General features: G+C 38.4%; 1 protein-coding gene across 25 annotated transcripts in view; it reads right to left on the reverse strand.

The window, feature by feature from the left end:
• Window positions 1–1484: 1484 nt before the first annotated feature.
• Window positions 1485–18115, reverse strand: part of Rims1 (regulating synaptic membrane exocytosis 1) — a 480632-nt gene continuing 464001 nt past the window's right edge. For all 25 annotated transcript variants that reach the window (XM_076557945.1, XM_076557944.1, XM_076557939.1 and 22 more), the window contains 5 exons: window positions 9518–9656; window positions 8017–8129; window positions 5987–6088; window positions 5046–5185; window positions 1485–3836 (listed from right to left, as the gene is read on the reverse strand). In XM_076557945.1, coding sequence (XP_076414060.1) covers window positions 3618–3836; window positions 5046–5185; window positions 5987–6088; window positions 8017–8129; window positions 9518–9656 — 713 coding nt within the window. In that variant the 3' untranslated portion in view covers window positions 1485–3617. The remainder of the gene's footprint in view (window positions 3837–5045; window positions 5186–5986; window positions 6089–8016; window positions 8130–9517; window positions 9657–18115) is intronic.

Raw genomic sequence — 18115 nt, forward strand, 5'->3', positions numbered from 1 at the left:
GACATTTCTTTTTCTTTTTTCTTTCTTTTTTTTGCATTCCAAATATTTAATTTTACAACTTAAGCCCTAACTGTTCACTAAGTATTATGAAATCATGTATCTCAGTCTAAAATTTTAAGAAAGTCAGAATGAAACCATGAAATCTTAGCAAGAGTGCTTCTACAAATGCTTCGATTTTTCTTTTTTTTTTACTTTTTGAAATTATTATACAATTACATTATTTCTCCCTTCCCTTTCATCCCCCCAAACACTCTAATTTACTCCTCAACTCTCTTTCAAATTCATGGCCCCCTTTTCCATCACTGTAGACCATGAAATGATAAGACTTCGTAGCTTTTTCTAACTTGAAAGGAGAGATTTATTTTCTCTTCTGGTCTAGACAAAGAATCCTAACTACCTACAGCTGCCTCTGGTGTCTATGGCAGGTTTGTCCTCTGCCCTCATCCAGTCATATGTTAATGAAGACATGTGAAGCAGCTTCACTGATAGTTTGTTGTAAATGGAACTGAACACAGCTTTAGCCTCCTTTTAACCTCACATAATAAATAACTTTATCTTTTGTAGGCCAATCAATGAGACCACTCGGTAGGTAAAAAGCCACACAATTATTTTAAAATTATAAACTGCTGGTGTCACATTTTGTTGTTGTTGTTGTTTTTCAAGACAGGCTTTTTCTGTGTAGTTTTGGTGCCTGTCCTGGATCTTGCTCTGTAGACCAGGCTGGCCTTGAACTCACAGAGATCCTCCTGGTTTTGCCTCCCGAGTGCTAGGATTAAAGACGTGCTACTGCTGCCTGGCTTGGTGTCACATCTTAAATTGCTTGTCTACATCAGATATGATATTGATACCATAGTGCTTATGTTTCCTTATTAGGTTGATGCCAGTATAGTATAAGAAAAGAAGTTAAGAAAGCTGATGTTGTCTCTTTTAACACACAGATTGACTTACATGAGTATTGAAGATGGTATTTTGGTGACAGAGTCAATGCAGACTTAGTTTATTTCAAGTCAGCCTATTTTATGCAAGGTCCTATAAGGTAGGTAATGGTCTAGAAGGAAAAGACTGAGAGAATGTCAAGACACTATGACAAGAGGCGCAAGAATTGATACTTCAATATGTCATATAAGTTGAAATGATTTGTCAACTGGACAACAGAGTTGCCTCTTTTATTAGCACAGTCAAACAGCAGCAGAAAAACAACCTTCATTTGATTCTTACTGAGATTTATTGTTTTTAATAATGCCACTTTTCAGAAGTATAGTCATGTGCTCACTTAGACAGGCTGACAAAGTGAATACTCATATGTAATGCAAAGTACCTTTCAGGTCATAAGTTAAGACATATATAGTGCAGTGACAGGTCAATCAAAGGCCCGCAGCAGACAGCAAACCCCAGCCTCCCTTTCCCATCAACTGGCTCTCATTTTGCACCAAAGAACCCACAATGGAAAGCTGGCAAAACATAGAACACAGATGGCTACCGACTGACATGAAAAGTAAATTTTATTAAACATGTTTACATACATGAGTGGGAGGTTCATTGAAAAGCACAGGGGAGTGTTAAGACAAGTGGTCAAAAGAGAAAGGTACTACCCAATTATAATCGGTTGGTTGTTGGCCACTAAGACAGAACGGAATCCAGTAGAAGTGCACCAATTGCCTCGCTTCTTCCTGCACAGCATGGTGAGTGGGGATCAATCTGTGCCCCGTGGAACGATGGGCAGGTAATTCTGACATGTGTAAATAATAATAAAGAATTCACTTTGTGCAGGCAGTATGTCTATGGATTAAAACCTAGTGTCTACACAGTGTCTACACGTGTTACAGCCCCACAGGAGGAATCTACACCAAAAGATTGATTAGAAGGAATTTGGTCCGTACTACATCACGTTTTCCAGAGGGTAAAAAATAAAGTCCATCTATAGACATTTCACCCCAGACTCACATACTGAGTCTAGCTAAAACCTGCAAAATGCCTATAACAAAAATGGATGGCTTAGATTTCTTGATTATTTCAGTATATTAATTAACAAGCAAACTGTACAAGTACATGCAACATACAAGCTGGCCTATGTGGAGCTAACATACGTTATTAAATAACCTTTTGTCTCTTTGCTTTTTTTTCTTTCTTTTTCATATTTTTTTTATACAAAATGTGCATGCAGCTTTGAACAGCTCCAAGTCATGCTGCTCTAACTGTGAAGTCACAAAAGTTGAATGACTCATAAAAGGAGGGACAGCATATCGATGCAGCTGCAGGACCAGGCGCCTGCAGCACATACACATACAGTCACAAGGGAAATCCAAGGCCAAGAAAACCCAAATGAGGAATATGCACATTGGAATTTGACTGTATTCTTTTTCTTTCCCCCAAAGTAAGATATTGTGCATTAAAAATATCAAGCTTTGTGCTTGCATTGACCTTAAAGAAATATAAATTAAAATCCAATAAAAAAACATTAGTTTAGTGCAGAGTATATTAACTGGAATTTCCAGTGCAATATTAAACAGCTCATACCATGCTCCTTCCAGGGCAGATAGCAGAGTCTACACTGAGGCATGGCTGAGAAGCCTGGGCATAGCTGAAAGTGTCTTAGGCTCAAATCCACTCTTAGTCACCATTTTAAGAAGTTGAGAGTATGGTTCCTACACGTGAGCATATTTTTCTTTTGTTATCTGGAATTAAAAGGCATTGCAAAAAGGGTTTCCAAAGTGTTGTTCTGTGGTTTGCCCTCATCCCCAGCATTAGTTGTGGATGGACTTGAAACTCTTCCATGTCAACAATGGAAAAACATAAACAAATTATCTGGAATGCAAACAGATATGCTCTCCAGTGGAAAAGTGATTCTGTGACAACTAGTTTGGAAGGTGAAATTTTGTTTTTCTGGGGGTGTGAGTGGTTCCACATACAAGACTTGGAAGAACTGTAAACTGACTGCCAGTGATACCCTTCCCTGGCTTCACTTTGCCCAGCTTTTGAAAACTTTGGGTGGGTGGGGGTGGGGGATGCTACAGAAACTGCTTCAGCCCTCTTTTTGGTGCTTTTGGAAAAAGAAAGGAAGGGCCTCTGTTATCACCACTAACCCTGTGATGACAAAGCAAAGAAAAACAAAGCCCCCGCCCCCAAATGAAAAACTGGTGGAAATAACAAAAGCTGTGAAGACGAAGAAGCAAAGACGAGAGGAGAAAAGAACCAGCAAACAGCACACAAATAACTAACGCACACGTAAGAACGAAACAACCCTAAACACCAGGGAAAACACCCTGCTTGTGGTCTGTGCAGAAACGTGTGAAGTACAACTTTTCACAGAGTGAGAGTTTCCAGTTTGTTCTATTTGGTGTGTGTGTGAGTGTGTGAACTTGACGTTCCCTCTTTTCCTATTTGCTAGAAGCATCAGTGACTCTCACTAGCACGCCTCTTCTTACTGTAATTTGAATGACTGCCTTGTTCTGTCATATGAAGCCATGTTTTAAACAACAATTGGGACACATCGGAAAAACTACTACAGGCAAAACACAAGTTGATTGTCTGTCTCCAACAATACTCTTGATCATGAAATATCTGGTTTCTGATAATTATCCTGAAATGTGAAGTTTGGTTGGAAGGATAAGAGTTTACTATGATCGGATGCAGGGAGGCCCAGATGAACTCTCCAGAGATGACTGGGAAGCCCGACGGGTCAGGGGAGTGAGTGTGGGATCCACCAGTGATGACGGAGGGAACAATTTATACCATCCAATCACCATGCTGGACAGATCAAGTTCTTCCAACAATATTTGAGCCACACCCATAAAGCATTTGTGGTCCATTCTTCCGTAGTCACCCCAGACGATCACCTGTAGACAGAAATGCAATGTAATTTGAACTTCCTTTTTCCACATGTGAGGGGTTCACTTCTCCCATTCTGCAAAAGCATGGTGTAGGTAAAGGTTAAGAAACAAGAACATCTAAGAGAAAACATGCAAACAAATGTCTACATATGTGTTTTTAATATATAAATCAGCACTGCCCTTGTGGGTCTTCAGTATAAAAAACAATGGTGAGGCTCTAGACATACAAAAATTAAAATCTGTATATCTAGGAGGGCAAAGCAAGTAGTCTGACTGAGGATCCAGTGAAATACATTTTCAATGGCTTTTGCAAACAGAATGAAAGCATGCATCCTTCTTTTACATTGCAGACTTGGTAGTGCCTGGGCAGATGGAGAAATAATTGAAGGCAGTATCTCCTGAGGATTTGCTCAAGAGTTTGATTTGATCAGATGAGTAGCGAGCAAGTGAGCTCACAGATACTTCTTACTATTATCTACACTGGTGTCAGACAAGCCTTCCATCACGCACATTCTTGGGGTCTCTGTTCTAATCCTGGGGTCATCTATAAAAGTTTGGTTATGAACTATTCACCTGCTGAACCCCACTTTCTCAATGTACTGTTACAGTGACAAACTGCTTAATTTCTGTGATCCTAAAATACATTTTTTACCATAGAAATAATGATATTTAGGGAACAAAGTCATTAGAAACTTTAAAAGAGCTATGTGTGGAACTACCTGACAACAGCTGTTTGCTGGTCTCAGTTCTCTCTTTTTCTATGTTCTTCCATTTTATAGCTCATGTCTGATATCAAGTAACAACCAATCAATTGTTATCATTTTTGCCATGGTATCTCTCTATGTATCTATCTACCTATCTATTATCTATCTAATCTATCATCCACCTACTTACCATTAACATTACCTACTTACTCTATATCATGTACCTTCATTATGGCTAGGTATTAAGAGAAAAAAATATGACCAAAAGGTCAAGGTTTGGAGAGGATAGAGACAAGGAGAGAGAGGGAAAGACATTAAATTTTGTTTCCTTCCACTATGTACATCAGGTATTGTTAATACTATAGGCACTGTATTATTAATTGACCAGTTTCTTTCTACCCAAGGGCATTAATAAGTTAGGTTTTACTGAACTGATTTTCTTCAGTGCTATCCATATCTTTAGTTGAGCTAACAGATGTCATCATAACTAGACAAGCAAAGTCTCACTGACCTGAAGAACTTTACCCTGCGGACTTTCATCAAACACAAGGGACTGCTGATACAAAGGGTCGAGAGTTTTCCGTGCAATTCTTGTCTTCTTTTTGGCAATACAGGCTCCATTTTCCAAAAGATATACTTTCACATAGGGTGCTAAACAAAGGTGAGGAGACATATAAGAATGTATTGCTAGAACTAACTCTATTTTTATTAGTTGATATCTTATTAGAGACCTGGAGATTCTTACTACATGTATATTTCCATCACTCTAAATGTTCTACTCCTTACTATCCATACACACATCACTACTGCTGTGTCTTTCTGCATTTCAAGAAAATGCCCACACTGTGGTCTTGAAGTATTTATTTGAGTCAGGGCTGGCATTACAGTGCAGGTTCACATCTTAAACCTCATTTTTTTTCTTTTGTGGTTATAGATAGGCAGAAAAACTATTTAGCACAAGAACTGCTACAATTATAATTATCTTTTTGAAAAACAACAGCATTTTCCTAGTACTTTCCAATAAAATAATTGTGAAAAGAAAACCCAGACCAATTTTTATAAATCCAAAGATAACCAAAAAGCAAAATCAAGCATGTAAGATTCAAATGCATTATCTTCACCCTTTGGCTAAGATCAAACATAAACTCAAATGTAACAAAAAATTTTCAAAGTTTTCCATAATTAGGTCTTGACTGGGAGCTGGAAAGATGGCTCAATAGTTAAGAGCATGTACTGCTCTTGCAGAGGATCCAGGATCAGTTCCTAGCACCCACATGGCACCTCACAACAGTCTGTAACTCCTGGTTCAGTAGGTCCAATGCCCTCTTCTGGCCCCTATGAACACTTCATGGATGCACAGATTTGCAGGCAAATCAATATACACATAACTGTTAAAATAAATACACCTTAAAAAAAAAGAGCCCTGTCTAAATCAGTGCTACTTTTCCTTACCAGGGGTAGACTTGGAGCCAGGTTTTTGTGTAAGGCTCCGGGCTCTGATAACTTCAACTTCCAATTGGCCCTTTTTATCCTCCATCCCGATTTGGATATCACCTGAAAGTGGAGACAAAACGAAATCTCAGCTTCTACGCAAGTCATGAGACCAGGAACAAAGGTGGAGGAACTTTGGCAGATGCTGACGTGTTATTTCTATGATGGCTAATGAATGCTGACATGCACACACTTTTCAATTCCACTTTTATTTTCTCATATTCCAAATTAATTTTTTAAAGTTTTTTTTTTCCAATTTTGCTCTGGTACTAATACACTTTTAATTTCTATAACATTTATTTAATTTTTGATGCGTGTGCATGGTGTGTGTGTGTGTGTGTGTGTGTGTGTGTGTGTGTGTGTAAATCAGAGGACAGCTTGCCAGGTTTGGTTTTTCTCCTTCTACTTTCTGGGTCTCGGAGTTGAACCCAGGTCTTGAGTTGGACAGCAATTACCTTTCTTTATTCACTGAGCTATCTCAATGGTTCCCTAATCCATCTTTAGAGATTTGCACACTAACGGAAAAAAGAGTTACTAACCACAAAATTAAGTGTTTACAGGATGTATGACTCTGGTGAAGTCTTCTTGCTCTTATGTCACCTACCATATTTACTTAGCAATGGCAAGTTGCAATTGTCTGAATTTTGATATTGAGGAAAAGTCACTGGTACAATTTGGTTAAATACAACAACAACCTAATAAATCTTGTCTACATGACAATGTATTTTTGTTTTATTGATACTATATACCAGCAAATGGACATAACTTTTACCTATTTAAGGAATCTTCTGTTGATGGAAATATGGGTTATTCAAATTGCTGCAATTTGAACTATAATGGATAATTTTATAAGAATTATCCAATACTTTGTTGATTATTTCTTTTCTTTCTTTCCCTTTTTTTTTGGTTTTTTGAGACAGGAGACAGGGTTTCTCTGTGAAGTTTTTTGTGTCTGTCCTGGAGCTTGCTCTGTAAACCAGTCTGGCCTCAAACTCACAGAGATCTTCCTGGCTCTGCCTCCCGAGTGATGAGATTAAAGGCTTGTGCCACTTCTGCCCAGCTTGTTGGTTATTTCTTGAATAATACATTTCTAGATTTTAAGTTTAAGGTATTGGATCCCTTGGAGTTGCAGAACTAGCCTCACAATACAGGTGCTGAGAAGTAGGGTCCTTTGGGAGAGTAGCGAGTGCCTTTAACCCCTGACATCTCTCTCTCTCTCTAATTTCCTACCTCTTTAACTTGAAATATGGGAACTCAGTTTGAGTTGGTTTCTATTTTCTACTGCTTTTGAATTTAAAATAAATGTCTTCCTCTCTGCCTGTCTTCTGGACTTAATAATCTGGCAATTGTATTTATAACATTGTTTTCAGAAAACTATGTTATCATGGTTGTATTTTTTTTCAGAAATGATTTACTTTTATTTCTATAAACGGTGTGCAATCTCTGTTCCATTCAAAGGATAACTTAGGTGATTATAATTCCCCACTTCTAGTGATCTTCTTATTTACATCCAGCTTGCCTCCTATATTTCCAATGTAGAGACAGACCATTTAATCTGAACCAGGAGAAGGGTGGGTCACCAGTATGTCTCAAATTCTTGACCTCCAGCCCTTATAAGAAAAAAAAAAAAAAAAAACTTCCTCCAGTGGAAGAGAAACCCCAGATCATGGCTCCCTAGAGGCATTCATCTTCTCTAGGATTCTGGCTTTCAGGTAGACAATTAGCTATGGGTTTGACATGGATCCTACCTCATCTGTCATGAAGCGACATAGCCCCACTTCTTTCACGCATTCAATGCTGATTTTGTTTGTTTGTTTGTTTTTACTTTTTAAGCTTGTGTCTTGTGCATCTTAACATACAACTGTGTTGTGTTCCTTCAATGTCATTTATGCCTTAGGTTTGAGGAGAGTAATACTTCTTTCATTTGTAAAACCATTATACAAGATGAAATGACCTTGTCAACTATAAAACTGCAGAGAACTAATCCTTACCCATGGCAGGGGTGGCGAGGGTTTGGCGGCCAACAAGCTGAGCTGGCCCCAGTCCGTCAAGGAAGTCGCTGAACTGGCTGTCGGGTCCGACTCGAACTCCAGGAAATATTAAGCTACAGCGAACAAATGAGAACAAAAACAATTTAGACTTCTCTTCTGGGTAGTTCTTTTTTTAGTAGTTCTGAGCAGCAGATATACCCCAGTTGGCAGTTGGTTTACTGTTTATTTATGTTACCTATGAGCCAAGCAGATGAGGCTCAATACTGATTGAGAAGAGGTTTATAATGTCACTTTAAAGCCTCATTCAGGAGGCTTCTCTAATAATTTTTAATAGGTCTGTTCTGAGTCAGCTGTTCTAGGTATTTATAATTTAATGTCATTAACTGCATATGTTTATTCATGAGCATTAAATGACATGAATGTAAAATTTTTAAACGGCTGCTAATATATTTAATAAATATTATAGGACAATAAAACTTATTTACAAAGAAAACATTTAATGTCTTCAAGTTTGAAAATTTGTATTTATTATTACGAGTGTGCATGTGTGATGTAAGGTGTGTGTGTGTGTGTGTGTGTGTGTGTGTGTGTGTGTGTGTGTGTGTGTGTATGCAGGCACACATAAAGGTCAGAGGACAATCTTCAGAAACCAGTTCTTTCTTTCTGCCCTTATGTAGGTTCTGGGCATGCTTTATCTGTGAAGCTATTTTGCAGAACATAATTTATTCAGATTTGAGTGGTTTTTAAGGTGGCTAGAATGTTGGTAAGTGGATTTATAAAAAACTTGTAAGTGGTTCATCTCTTGTAACCCCACTAAACGTTAATGACTAAAGCATATGGTTACTTGGAAGGAGCATTTCCTCTGAAAGAGTTTAGTTTTAACCCCCAAGTTCTTAAACATAGGAATATGCAGATTTTGTTAAGTAACCACACAACTAAGTAAAAATTCTCACAAACAAAAAAATGTTCTTACATACTTTCAGAAGTAACCAATTTTAGAACTAAAAAGCTTTACTTGGAAAAATGAGGTAGAGTGAACCTGTGTTTTTTTTTTTTGTTTGTTTGTTTTGTTTTTTTCTTCATGCTGGGGTAAAAATGAATTAGTTGTACTTTAAAAACAGGAAGATGTAAGCTCTTCTATGTAAAAACACATCGGGTTCACAGCATCATACAGCTCAGAATAGTTTGGCGAGAAACTGGGGAATTAGAAATCAGCTTCTCACTTGTAAATTTTCATTCAGCTTCTGGTGGCGGAGCTCAGCTGTATGTTTTCTATAGGAAAGAATTCATTAAGTGCGGCAGTTCTATACTACCTGCTCAGTGAAGGACCTCAATTTATTGCTTTGACAATTAGAGCAGGTGCAGGGACGTGTTGGCAGGTGTTTATAGGATGTCAGGTTTGAAACAGATGGTGAAACCGCTGGTCACGAGAGGAAGTGACCCAGTAGGAAATCCTGAACAGCCCGTATCCTAAGGCCACACGCAGCAAGACGCCACTTACTTTCCCTCCGAGCTGTAACTGTGGATGCTGCCATCCGTGGACTCCCGGCTTGGCTGTCTGACCATCTTCCGCATTTCAGCCGCCATCCCCGTTTCCGTACTTCGCTGGATGGTACTTTTTAACTTCTTGTGGCCCGACTCTGATGGAAGAACACGGAAACAAGCACCAAGTGTTATTGACCCAGTTTTCCCCTGAATATCACGCGGCTCTGCAAAAGCAACAGGTGCTTTTCATTAGCATTAAAAGTTCAATAAGGACAGCCTTGGCCTAAGAGAATAATTCGCTTAATTAAATCTCTTCTCCAAAGAGTTCCCCTGTTGAGAGGTTAGCAGCAGGTAGGCCAGCCCACCGCTCCCGCGATGGCCAGAGTCTCTGTGAACAGAAGTGAACGATGTAGTATGGCTATGGCAATTTCATTGCAAAGAATGGATCTGGCATTGGATTGTTAGATGGAAAATAAATACCAAGCAATTTAACAGGTGACTCCTAGTCTGGAACAGTACAACTGTGTGGAAGTAGACCGAAGGAAGGGGCCACATCCTACAAACATGTGGAGACTTCCCAAAATGAAAAACCCTGTATCACTGGAGTTTCTCTGTACCACTAACCTTCATATTAATAAACAGTAATTCTTCAGTTTCTTGGATGGTTTTTCAGCACCTAAATTTATGCTATCTAATCTGGGATGGTGTATGGGTTACTGAGTTAGTTAGAACGGGTGTAAATTACCTTCATTCTAAGGAAGCATGACTCTCTTTCCAGCAGACTGATTCAGCCAGATGACCTGCCTGCCATTTTTTGGGGGAATGGATATCCATTCGTACCGTATACTAGTTCATCATTTTCATTTCATTTTTTTCTAAGCGTCTTGTTATGTGGCCCAAGTTGGTTTGGTCCTCCCTAGGTGGCCCCAGCCAGCTTTGAGCTCCCAAACTTCCTGCTTCAGCTGCCACATGCTGGAATTATACACATGTACCCCCACACTGGGCTCCTTTCACTTATTTATAAACTAAATTCAGAACAACGACTTTGAGCCTTGTGCAGTGCATTAGTCAGTATTATGCTCACAGCATGACAGTGAACCTCTAAAATGTTTACTTGATTATACATACAATCAGTGACAACAGGTAAGACAAACTACTAAGCTTTTTTTCCATAGACACATTCCATACACATTTCTGCTTAACTTTTTGTGTTTTATCATTTAAAACACATTAGAAATATACAAATATTTTCTATATACAATATATGCACACATACATAAAATTTTCACTTGCCACTGTCTTTAACAAACGTGGAGATACTTGTGTACATTCTTAAACATATCATATAAATGGTTACATTTTACCCTCTCATTTTGGTCATTGTGTCTCTTTTATAAATTACATAATCAAATACATAACAGACTTAATGACATATTTTCATAGATACTGTTTGTGGGTTTATTACATTTTTACTGGTAACCTTCTTATTGCTATTTTTGCTAAAGCCAAAGTATGTATATTACAAAGTCTTCAAGTATTACAGAAATAGCAAACACTGAAGATAGTCTTTATCTCCTTGTCTTACTCTATTCTTCTTCTTTTTTTTTATGCCTTATCTGTCATAAAACTTCCATCTAATTGCTGTTGTTTTGCAGTTAAATCAGCACCCAGGAGTGCAGGTGGTATGTGAGTATTGCTCACTGCCATCCCTGTCATCTAGAAGGGTACTTTTAAACTCAACAATGGGACATTACACAGTCTAGTGTGCAACTTTCTCATTCCATTCAGTATTACACACTAAAATGATGGCATGGCTGTACGAGATAGCAAGGCAGATTTCAAACTAAACTATGTCTTCCCTTATGGACATTCCAATTATGATAAGGAAGATTTTACACAATAAATTCCTACAAACTAAAATGCTAGTGATCTCCAATGCAATTTCTAAATTGCCCTTCCAGAAAGGATGTGGCCCTTCCAGGGCTACCAACACTGCCAGCAATGCCCCGTTTTCCCACCTGAGACTCAGGAGTGCTTTTCTTCCCCCTCCCCTTTGAGTCTCTTGCCTTTCCCATGTGACTTGCTTTTGTGGAACAGGTGTTCTTACCAAGGGAATGAACTTCATTCATGACCACTGTAAATGCTGTTGGAATTTATTTGTTTATATACTATGCCTACTTCTTAGGTGTAAATTCATTGAAGAAATCAGTGTGCTGTTGGAGTGTTTTTCATTCGTGCCTGCGTACTGGTTAGATTCTACTTCAGAGACAGGAGAAACCAATGTGTATACAGTTAAATATTCTAATCCAAAAATTCAAATCAGAACTACCTCAGAAGTCCCAAACCTTTGGGGTGCTGATATGTCACAAGCAAATATTCCTCATGTGATGGGTTGTAGTCAAAATATAGGAAGACTAAAAGGGGTTCTGGGATAGGGAAAGTCAGTTTTCTTTAAGAATGTACCCCTGGTATGTCAATCACACTCCAGAGGACAGCCCACACTGTGAGCATATGCACAGCACAAAGAAGAGTCAGTGGGCTATAAAAAAATAGAAAATATGAATTTGGAGAGGGATGGGAGTAAGATATGGGGAGAGGTATGGGGCAAATGTGATCAATATATACTGTATGCGTGTTTGAACTTCTTAAAAATTGTTTGAAGTATTATATTAAAATTTCTAGGCTATGGGTAGAATGTATATGAAACATGAATAAATTTCATGTTTAGATTTGAGTTCCACCCCTAACATCTAATTATATATTAGTAAAGACCACAATATATATAAAACAAAACCTGAACCACTTCTGTACCCAGGCACTTTAGATGAATGATGTTTGGTCTGTATTATCAAAGTATCAAGAGAAGTGGAACTATGATGATTTTTTGCCAAGGGCTTGTGAGGCAATAGGACCAGGGTAGAGTACCAGTTTTTACTGAAATAGTGCCCTAGGGAAGACTATAAATAGTAAAGCTCTATTGGGATCTGGAGGGAAAACTGCTAAGAGTTAGTAGTGGGAATCTTGGGTTAGTGTGATTTTTCATTCCTCCATTCATCCTTCAAACAGTAATTGCTTACAAAGAATTTCCTATGGTCATACTCAATTCGAGGTGCTAGAGACATATTAAAATAAATACATGTTCTGCTACCATCAAGATTACATTGTACTTTGTGTACACAAGAGGAAACAACAACAACAAAGATATATCATCGCTGGCAATGGGTGCTATGAAGTAAACACCAGACAGAGTAAGAACACAGATAGTGAGGCGTGGAGTAGCAGTGGCTTTCCATATTGTATGGTGTCCTGGACACAGCAGTGGAGAGCCTGAGCACACGGGGGCAGGTGGTGCAGAGATGGTTGTTCTTACAGTAGCTCACAGGTCCTTGAGTTTCTCTTTAGCTTTCTGGATGATGGCGTTGACTCTGGCCCAGAGACTCTGTTGCCACAGATCTCAGGACTCCATGGGGGTCTGACTATCCAGGTGACCAAGTTGTTGACTTTCCACACCTGAGCTTATTTTTTTTTCATCACCTAAACACAGGTTAAACTATATAAACATAGGTTTAAATATTTAGCATTTGTTACATATTTGCTTGTAGAATGTAAAGAAAAAGCTTTTTAGAAATGAACAACTGTTATTGATTTACTTTCACTTACAAATGTTTTATGCATGTATGTGTTTGAGTATATGTGTCACCCAAGTGCAGTACTCACGGAGGTCAGAGGAAGGCGTCAGATTCCCTGGAATTGGATTTAGAGACAGCTGTGAGGATACAGGTATTGGGAGCTCAACTCGGGTCTTCTAGAAGAGGAGTGTGAATTCCTCATCGATGAGCCGTATTACAACTCTAATTTGTTCCAATTTTAAACTGAGATACCAATTTTTCTAAAAGCAGGATATAACTATAGGGTATTTCTAGAATGGTTTAAACTCACTAGCTTCTAGGTTGTACATGCTACAAACTCTGGAAAAAGAAAATAAAATATTACATTTGAGAGGTAAGTTATTAAACCTTTATATTTACCCAATCCTGTAAACTTGAATAATGCTTTTATAATTTTCAAGCTTTTTTTTTTAATGGAAGCCAGCCCAAGAACTGACACCAACCAGTGACTTATTTATATTAACAAATGTCAATGAAAAGAATGCCATTGGAAAGAGCCTTAGAAACACTTGGGTAGAAGCTAAAAAATAACTTCAGCTTTGAATCTGCCTTGTTCAAATTCATAAGAACTGAATGTTAATTTAGAATATAAGAGCAGGAGGGATTACTGTATTATGTTTATGGAGGTTGTAAATAGGCAGAAAGGTAATCCATGCATGGACTGTTCAGTGTTTATTCTGGGCCCAGTCTCTTCTAGATGCTGGTGATTTAGCCACAAGCCCAGCAAGAAAGCCTTGCCTTAACAGGGCATACATTCTAAAAGTAACGACAACTCTTTCAAATCACTTGAATTAGCAGCAAAGGTGTGGCTAGAAACCCAGCTTTTGGAATCTCAATACTTCAATTACTCCATCGTACTATAGTTTAGAAAGCATCAAGTCTGGCCTTACCTGCTTAGCATACAGAAAAATGGTTTTGCCACAGATATTTCTCTGTATATGTTCATTTAGGTACTTACAGATTTGTCTGTGAAACTGTTAAAACCCCAATCTACATAGGCATAAATGTATTACAATCATCTGTACTTACAATATCCACATATTGTATTTTTATATCAGTATAATCCATTAGATACAAGAAATATTAGGAAATGTTGTTAGTCAGAATATCACTATCATTTGTCACTATTAACATCTAATGACGAATTATTCACCTTATAAACACATGCAATCAACTTTCTAATTATGGCATGATTTTATTTGAAAGTCCTGCTTTAAGTATTTTACAACTATGAAGGTCAGAAAACAGTGCATTTTCATATAAATCATAAACTCATGGAAAATAAAAAATAAAAGTAACATTTTACTCATGCTGTTGGAAAGCAGTCTCAAAGGACTCTACAAAAGATGTCATATTTGCATATGAACTCTCTTTGCATATTTGGAGACATGGTATATGAACACTTGGCAACTCACTAATTCCTTCATCGTGTCCTCTTTAAACATCAACAAGCTATAACATGAAAAGTATCACTCTGGTGTGACAGTACACTGCACAAGGTAGAGCACATCAACACTTACGCATGAGTGATAACCATAAGGAAAAGGTTGAGGCTAGAGAAATGCAGACAGAAAGAAGGATAAGATCCAATAACACATAGATGAAGTTCAAGTCTATATTGCTAAATGTAATCACCCAAGAAAGAACTATTGAGGGGCAATATATGGAAGGGTTTGGAGGGAGAAAAGAAAATTGTTCTGGAAGAAAGTCAAGCTAGGTAAGCAGGCTGATGGGAGGATCTTTTCATATTAGAGAGGGACAAGTGCAAAAATGCAAAAATTACAATGATGTGTGTCAATAAGTAATTACATTACAGCCGGGATCTCTCCCATTAAGTATGTAAGTATAACATGTTCTCTCTATTTAAGGAGTTCTCTCTATTTAAACTGTGTGGCTAGTGAATGGAGAGGGGGTGTTACGTCTATAATCCAGAGCAAATGAGCTGTATGTTTAAGGGTCAAATATAACGAATTTGAGGATATTATTCTTGAAAGACCAGAGTTTAGTTTAACGGTGAAGGAAGACAGTGAGATGTAAAAGCAGAACACAAAGCAAATGAGGGATCCCATAGACTGCTTTTTCGTGGGACAGGACACGGTCACATGTTATTAGCATAAGTTCTGTTTGTCACATGTCATGTCTTCACCTTTTCAATATCACTGTGGTCCACACGTAACTGTGCACTCTGTAGTCTACATAATGTGACAGTAATACTGCCATAACAACAGCACTGAATAACACCAGTTTCCCCTATATACATGCAGGGATTCCTGCAGGCAGCTCATAAGCTCTCTTTACTTAATTTGTAATGTGTTTTATTAGTTTTTATGTATGAGAGTTTCCCTGCATGTAGTCTGTGTACCACCTGTGTGTCCAGGGTCTGTGGAGGCTAGAAAAAAAGATAATTTCCCTTGGAACTGGAGTTACACACACCTGTGAGCTGCCATGTGGGCACTGGGAATCAAACTCAAGTAATTTGGAAGGACAGACAATATTCTTCACCATTGAGCTATGTCTCCAGACCTTCACAAGCTCTTTTATGTCTCACTTTCCTTATATATAATAAAGGAGAAGAAAATAAGCCAGATTCCTAGAAATACAAACAACATTTGTTTTACTTCATATGTGGACTTGATTTTAAAACTTTTTTAAAATGAAAAGCATGTGTATTCACGTAATACACACATATATAAGATATGAAAGTAGAAGGACACTATTTGGGGGAATGAAGAGGGTCAGTGGAAAAGGAATTATACATGGTAGTGGGCTTGACTATGAATGATGTACATGTATAATTGTATCATAACAAAACCATTTATTTCATGTTAACTAAATGTTAATTCAGTGTGTGCCTGCATATGGAGGCCAGAAGTTATTGGGTATCTTCTTCTATTTTTCTCTACCTTAGAGTTTGAGAGTTGTTCATTGAATCTGGAGCTCTCCCTTTTGGCTAGACTGGTTGGCCATCAGGCCTCCCAGATCCTATATCCATTCCTCACCCCCCAGAGTTGGGCATCAGGCATGTACCACCATGACTCCCTTTTACATTAGTGGTAAGGGTCAAATCAGGCCCACATGTTTGTGAGGCAAGCCTACTTTATCAACAGAGGCATTGCCTGGGCGTTCACATAGTTATTTTAAGTATGAAATGTGATAATCCACATGAAGTAATTCAGACAAAAGAAAAAATGAGGAAGAGGATAGAAGAGGGGAAGAAGACAAAGGGAGAGAGGAAATAGAGAAGGGGGAGAAGTAGAAGAAAAAGAAAGGGAGGAAACAAGAGAAGGAGGGGGAAGGCAGAGAATTGGGGGAGAGACTTGGGTAGAGAGGGCCAGGGCAAGGGGGAAAACCAGAGAGCTAGGAACAGAATATCCAGCAGCTGTTGATGGCAGATATTTCCCTTGCCCTGCTAACCAAGTAGAGACTTTTATTAGCTGGTCTGCCTGAAAAGTGCCACAATATTCTTTAGTATTTAAACAAATAACAAAAATATTCCTTTTGAGTTGTGCCAAGGCTTATTTAAAGTTACATTCTATCCTTAGGCAGATAAGCATTACTTGTAAAAATTTCATAGTTCTGAGGCTTATTTTGGAAAATTTACTTTCTCTTTTTCAGTATTCCCATTGGCCTATTTACTCTCCAGATCATTTCAACACGCTACAAAGTCTACTATTTTTCTTTTACCTACCCATTTTTTAACAGGGATATATAATGAAGTCAATACAGCAGTCAAGTAGATTCAAATAAAATTATTTCAGATAGTCTTGCAAGATAGATGGAATAAGCCCCTCAGACAATATTTTCCTTCAAAGAATACTTCAAATACTTTATGGTGATGCACTTAACCTCTTTCCTCTGCTCCCATAACCCTGAGAAATAAACACTTTCCTTTGCTCTCTGTCCTGCGTTTTAATTCTGTGCAGAGGAAACTTGAGAATGGGATCTGCCTCTGCAAAACACGGATGCTTCCATGCTTCAACTTGCTGGCCTCTAACAGCTCTTCTCTCCTAAACAACAGGCATTTCTGCAAACGGCCATGCCTTGTCTGTTACGTCTTTAGTCAGTTTATCTTTTCAGTGAAGTGCCTCACTGCTCTTCCCCTTGCCTAGCTGGTGAGTTGTAAACAAGAGTTCCAGATAGCCTTTAATGTGTATTACTCAACCTGCATGTTAAACTAGAAGACCCTGCCCAACAGTATTTAAGAGTATAACACACACACACACACACACACACACACACACACACACACACACACACACACACGGATACCACATAGTGTTTTGGCTAAAGCCAAATCAGAGAGAAGATTCAAATACTAAACCCCCTCATGTGAACTGACTGATCTCATAGCCTCTCTCTTTCCAAGGCTAGTGTCACAGTGTGAACTCTGTCTCCCCGAAAGTGTAAAATTTGGGGACTTACCCACAAGTACCTTCTAATGTGACTGTATCTGAAAAAAATAAAACATGTCCTTTAGGATAGACATAATCCAATATAGCATAATTACAAGATTAGATCAGAGCATACAAGGTGGGATGGAGGAAGGGAGGAGAGGGGAGGAGAGAAGAGGGAAGAGGAAAGGAGAGGGAAGGGAGGAGGGGAGGGGCGGTGCTCCGGCACCCTTGCAGAAGCACCACACCTGGAAGAAGCAGGAGAGAACCACTATTTTCAGGGCTCCAGAAAAACCAATGCTGCCATCATCTGCTCTTACTCAGACACTAGTGCATAAGCCTCAGTCTGTATTCTAACAATAAAGGCACCTAAAGAATGGATCGTGACTTTCACATTCTAAAGTTCTCAGTTTATTTGCAAGTGTGATTACTTAAATTCAACTGAAAAACATGGGGATAAGTAATCACCTCCTTGGTTTGAGGATGAAGTCCAGCATCTGGTGCTGAGATAGACTTGTTTTTCAGCTTGCCTTGATTAAATGTGGCTTGCAAGCA

Source organism: Peromyscus maniculatus, chromosome 21 (genome assembly GCF_049852395.1).
Source record: "Peromyscus maniculatus bairdii isolate BWxNUB_F1_BW_parent chromosome 21, HU_Pman_BW_mat_3.1, whole genome shotgun sequence".
Taxonomy (NCBI): domain Eukaryota; kingdom Metazoa; phylum Chordata; class Mammalia; order Rodentia; family Cricetidae; genus Peromyscus; species Peromyscus maniculatus.